General features: G+C 39.3%; 2 protein-coding genes across 2 annotated transcripts in view; one reads left to right on the top strand and one right to left on the bottom strand.

Annotated features, from left to right (window-relative positions):
* Positions 1 to 471: 471 nt before the first annotated feature.
* Positions 472 to 3166, top strand: LOC21385518 (cyclin-dependent kinase F-1). Its single transcript, XM_010106756.2, has 2 exons — positions 472 to 1126; positions 1987 to 3166. The coding sequence occupies exons 1-2, from the start codon at positions 644 to 646 to the stop codon at positions 2887 to 2889; spliced, it is 1386 nt and encodes a 461-aa protein (XP_010105058.1). The 5' UTR covers positions 472 to 643; the 3' UTR covers positions 2890 to 3166.
* Positions 3167 to 3475: 309 nt separating this feature from the next.
* LOC21385517 (probable plastidic glucose transporter 2) overlaps positions 3476 to 5852 on the bottom strand; it is a 6405-nt gene continuing 4028 nt past the window's right edge. The window contains exons 9-14 of the mRNA XM_010106755.2: positions 5414 to 5567; positions 5146 to 5289; positions 4988 to 5061; positions 4527 to 4615; positions 4196 to 4310; positions 3476 to 4052 (exon numbers count right to left, since the gene is read on the bottom strand). Of these exons, the coding sequence (XP_010105057.1) occupies positions 3870 to 4052; positions 4196 to 4310; positions 4527 to 4615; positions 4988 to 5061; positions 5146 to 5289; positions 5414 to 5567 (759 nt within the window). The 3' untranslated portion in view covers positions 3476 to 3869. The remainder of the gene's footprint in view (positions 4053 to 4195; positions 4311 to 4526; positions 4616 to 4987; positions 5062 to 5145; positions 5290 to 5413; positions 5568 to 5852) is intronic.

Genomic DNA, 5852 nt, shown 5'->3' with positions numbered 1-5852 from the left:
TTGCTAAATTGTTTATTTTACTATTTGTTGTTTAATTTTTTATAGTAAAATAGTATTTTTAGCTTAAATTTGATAACCCTTCCGCTAATGGAAGATCCAAAACCCTAATTAGTACAAGACTTTTTTTCTCCCATCATCCTTCTAACCAAACAAAAATTGGCGCTCTACTAAACCACTTTCCCTAAACCAAACACACACTAAAATAAGGTTATTTTTCACACTTATTCCGTAAACATTTAATTTTATTAATATACCCTTTTAACTAATTAAATAGCTGTAATATGCTTTATTTAGCTGATAGTTGTGAAATTGAGGTCAAAAAAGCACATTCGACCAAAAATTCTATCAACCTAATTTCAACCGTAACACAAACCTCTTAATCGTTCAATTCTTAATCCTTTAAATCTAACCAAACATCAAAGTAAAATTGATAAAATAGTTTAAACTGGTAAATTACTAAAATTTGAAAATTTAACGGGAAAGTTTCCAAACTCTAAAAAAGTTAGGGGACAAAAGTCAAAAAAACGCTTAAGATAAAACGGAAGAGAGGCCTTAAGGTCATATCACGGTCATCATCTTTCTCTTCTCCGGTCCGGTTCTCCTTCTCCACACACACACACACACACTCTCTCTCTCTCTCTCTATGGACCCTCCACCGGCGAAGAGCTGGAGCATCCACACCCGGCCGGAGATAATCCAGAAGTACCAGATCCTCGAGCGGGTCGGCTCCGGCGCATACTCCGACGTCTACCGCGCACGGCGGCTCTCCGACGACGCCGTGGTGGCGCTGAAGGAGGTCCACGACTACCAGTCGGCCTTCCGCGAGATCGAGGCCCTCCAGATCCTCCGGAACTCCCCCAACATCGTCGTTTTGCACGAGTACTTCTGGCGCGAGGACGAGGACGCCGTTCTCGTCTTGGAGTTCCTGAGGACCGACTTGGCGTCGTTGATCGCCGACGCCAAGAAGAGAAATGAAATCGCTGTCGGAGAGCTTAAGAGGTGGATGCTCCAGATTCTCTCTGGAGTTGACTCGTGTCACCGGAACATGATCGTGCATCGGGATTTGAAGCCCAGCAATTTGTTGATCGGAGATGATGGGGTGCTCAAGCTTGCCGATTTTGGGCAGGTAAGTTTGGGGGCTTTGAACTTGTCATTATTAGCTAAAAAAAAAAAGTTTTGAGATTTTTGTTGTTTGCAAAATAGAGGACTTTTTTGGCGGTTATGTTTTTTGGATTTGCCTGAATTGCTGAATTGAGTGGAATAAAGGTTTCATTTTGTTTCCCAATTGGTTTTTTGGCTTAGAGTTTTTATTACAGAAAAAGAATATATTTATTTTTTTGGGGTTCTGCATTGGGTGGAAAAAAAGTGTCATTTTTTAATTCTGTTCTTTCGTATAGGTATAATTGGTTATTTAGGCTTATTTATTTTACCGATGTTTTAATTTTAAGTCATATTTTTATTATAGTAAAAAGTTTCCACGTAAAATCAAATATAAACTTAAATCCGCAAATGAATGAGATCTTAAACTTTTAGCTATACGTGAAGTAATTACATTACTATGGAAGCTCAAGTTATGTAATTATCTGCTGTGCAAAACTTGGTACTTATATGCTTATGCTTTGTTGAAAAGGTTGATAAAGAACTGGCATTATTGTTGGAAAATTGTAATAAGACCTTTCATTTCAATTCGCCGCTTGATTATCAATTTGTGGTAAGAAACTGTAGTTTTTCATAAGAAGATAAGAGGGGTCCAATTTTGTTGCCCCGTTTGTAGCCAATTCTTGATCTGAGGATTATATACCATTAGAACCTTTTACGTTTCATAGGTGCTGAGTTAGAACTTTTAGAAGACAAAGATTTGAGCTTTTTTGTTTAAAAAAATGTTATTGAGATTAGTATCTTACCCAAGATTACTTATCTGGTGTTGAGTTTTGTTATTTTTAATATCTTTTCAAGAAGTGAATTTGTATTTTTTGACTTTTTTAGGCAAGGATACTGATGGAGCCTGGATATGTTGGTAGTAATGAGAATCCTTTAAACGGGGCAGAATCCATTCAGCCACCTGAAGCGACCCCTCCAACAGAGAGTTCATATCAAGAAAGGCATACCGTTCAAGAGCAAGAGTATGGAACAATGAGCAAAGAAGAAGAATATTTGCGAGTGTTAGATGAGGTAAAGGCCAAAGATTCCGATAAGGAGACAAACGTTTGCGACGGAGATGCGTCTTGTTTAGCCACTTGCACGACAAGCGACGTAGACGTGGATGATCCGTTCAAGAGTTCCTATTCTTACGAGGCAGAGGAGGTTGGAGATGACAACAGACACGGTTGTCTCACATCATGTGTCGGAACTCGTTGGTTCAAATGCCCTGAGCTTCTCTATGGATCCACTAACTATGGCTTAGAGGTTGATTTATGGTCGTTGGGATGCATCTTCGCCGAGCTCTTTACTCTTGAGCCGCTTTTTCCAGGATCAGCCGATATCGACCAGCTAAGCAGAATCATCAGTGTTTTGGGAAACTTGACTGAGGAAGTCTGGCCAGGCTGCGCTAAACTTCCTGATTACAGGATAATTTCCTTCAACAGGGTTGAAAATCCGATCGGTTTGGAGGCCTCCCTTCGCAATCGTTCCCCGGAGGAAGTTTCTCTTGTGGAAAGACTTGTTTGTTATGACCCTTCTAGTAGAGCGACAGCAATGGAGCTACTTCAGGATAAGTATTTCAGCGAAGAGCCTCATCCAGTTCCTGTGTGTGAACTGCATGTTCCTTTGACCAAAACGGTACAGGATGAGGATTCTCCCTGTGGGATGAGTTCAGATTCGGATTTTGATGACTTTGGCCCCGCGACCTTCACCACCACAAGTGCTGGTTTTTCCATTCAGTTTTCGTGAGCTCGAAGGGCATTAAGGTTTTTTTTTTGGTATTCTTCTGAAGTTCATAAATTTAGTTCTTTACAATATACTGTTTCAAACGAGCGACCTGAAAATTCTGTTTTATTGGGCGTGTGTGTGTCTTTGAAGCGACAGCGACCTGAAACATTACTGTTTGATGGGGATAATTTAGTTCGGTACTAATGATAGTGCTTGGCAGTGCATATGACACAACTCAGTAGAGTATAGGCATATTTCTAGATCGCTTCCAATCAGAATGAGAAGATTGTGCAAATTGTAAACATCTAGACAGGATTGTCCCCGTTATAGGCATATTTCTAGATCGCTTCCAATCAGAATGAGAAGATTGTGCAATTGTAAACATCCAGACAGGATTGTCCCCGCCATATTCAGGAAGTGGGCCCCACTCATTCTGTTTGATGGGGATCGGGCATTTTAGGATTTTTTAATCAAAATTAGCAAATATGCGCTACTTTTGCAAGGCACAGAAACATAAGTACCAATTTATAAAGCGAGCTGGAGATTTTAAAACTAAAATCAACTTTCATTATATGGTTTCCTTTCCTCCACGGAATAACCACCTCAGTAAACAAGAACCATCGGTATTAACCTTTATATTTCAAGCTGACAGACTGAAAAGAGCAAAGGATCCCCACATCACCATTTGTACATTATATTAGAACTAATAACCAAATCCGACAAATCTTTTGCAAATTATCCGGGCTAAAAAGATTAAACTCAACCATCTAACCTACACCGTTCCCAGAAACTCGACCAGGGTCGTTGAAATATCGTCACAAGGGTCCCTAGTCTCTAATCCACGCACCACCCTCGATACGTGTTTGTTCTGTCTAGCCAAAAGGAACTTGCGTCGTTTCGAGTTCTACGTGGCAAGTATAGTTTCCAAGAGGGGACTTCAGTTGCAACTTTTCAGGCTTTCATCAGTGAAACACTTTTTCGTAGAAACGACAAGGCTCCCTCTATTCCTGTGGAAGAAGAGCTATCTCAATTTCTTGAAGTGATTTCCCTTTGGTTTCCACCACGTTTCTTTTCACAAACATGACTGCCATTGCACAGAAGGTAGCAAATATGGAATACAAGAGCTGCGGCCCGAGTTGCTCCAGCAAACGCAAGAAAAGCAGTCCCACAAAGAAATTTATCACCTGAAAGTATTTAACCACAATGTAGGAAATAATTATATCACGGAAGTCCAATTATCACTCTGGATTCTCTTGTTCTCAAAGACCAATTCAAAGGGAGTAAGTGGGAAGAGAAAGAAGAAAAAGAAAAGGCAGAAGGAAATTACCCAATGCACCGACATACAAACTGCCATAGCTTTTGACCTAATTCGGCTTGGAAATATTTCAGGGAGGAGGAGACCTGGAACCGGACCGGCTCCTAGAGCAAATGTTAGTACAAACCTGCAAAAAGTTATTCATGGTGAGTCCACATCCTGACATTGGATATCCAGGAAACAATATCTGAATTGAAGTTGGAACATTTAAAAGAAAAAAAAATGTGTCCTATTATGTTATAACCATGGGTGCTCATGTTAGCCACAGCCGCAGGAAATCCTGATTGAACTTTCTATTCCAGCCAAAGGTAATGCGGAATGATTAAGTAAAAGCAATACTCACATGAGCATACCGCCAACAGAGAGGTATAAAGAACCAGCACCTGATGCATAAGAACTTGCTGCTGCAACTTGAACTATCATTGATACCGACTGTAATCATAAAATCATGTACGTAAGCTTTAGGCTTCCACGATCATAAGCTCTATTTGTTGATGCTTTAGATCATAAGCAGAAAAGGGCATTCTTGATGACTCTTAATTGATTCGTGCATGGTATCTGACTATTTGGTCTACTATTAATTTTTTCACTAACATAGTAGCGCACAAGATGGCGGTGATAAAGTGAGATTGCCGGATTAAGAATATGTCCCGTGTGAGTTGATAAGAACATCCGGCATCTACCGCATTTTAGTCCCAGATACTGTACTATAGAGGCTTTCTATCTTCATTTCAATACAAGTCCCTTTTAGAAAGGGAATGTCTAGCAACTTCTATAGTGAAAAAGATGAAATGAAGAGATTACCATGCCAAAGAAGCTCCATTGAAGAAGAACTTTCCTTCCCAGCTTATCCATCAAAACAGTGGCAATTACCGATCCTGAACACAATAAAACTAAAGGTCAAGAGACAGATTGAAATGATCCAATATAGGTAACAAATTGATCTAAAAGCAGCACTATACCTGTTAAGTTTGAAATCCCTATGAAGATGTTTGCAAGTGTTGATGGGACTCCCACTCTCTTAAAAACAGCCGAAGAGAAATAGAAAACAGCATTTATACCAGATAGCTGTTGTAAAGCAAACAGGGTTGACCCAATAAAAACAACTGCAAAAGGAGCGCGTAAATAACAAAGAACTTTTGTGGGGGAAAAAGGGAATGAAAGCAGAACCACCATTGATGTTGGAAACAAAAGAACATTCACAATCCCATAAGAAAATATTATATCTACCTCTAAAATGACGACCATAAAGCAGTTCTGAAAGCTTGACCGAATCTGTTTCGTCTCCCCTATCCAACTTGGATAACTCTGCCATCGCAACTTTGACATGTGATATTCCCAGGAGCTTCTCAAATTCAACTTCTGCCTCAGTAGTTTTTCCTTGCTATGGAAAGAAAGGGAGAATGTTGATTAAAAGGTTGTTTCAGAAAACGGTAAAACATCAAGCTCAAATATTTATCAACTTCAAATCGACTTTGCATGATTTGTTTAACCAAAGAGTTTCACTACGTGTTTCTTTATTATGGGAGGAAAAAATAAAAGTATCTCACTTCCATGATGTGATCTCTATGGGTGGGAAAGAAAGAAGAGACACGGAGGGAGATAGTTTTATATATATATATATATATATATATATATATATATATATAAAACAAATCAATATAGATCC

The sequence above is a fragment of the Morus notabilis genome, unplaced genomic scaffold (assembly GCF_000414095.1).
Source record: "Morus notabilis unplaced genomic scaffold, ASM41409v2 Scaffold2630, whole genome shotgun sequence".
Lineage (NCBI taxonomy): Eukaryota > Viridiplantae > Streptophyta > Magnoliopsida > Rosales > Moraceae > Morus > Morus notabilis.
Note: the sequence above shows the minus strand (reverse complement) of the source record. Positions and strands in the feature narration are given on the sequence as shown.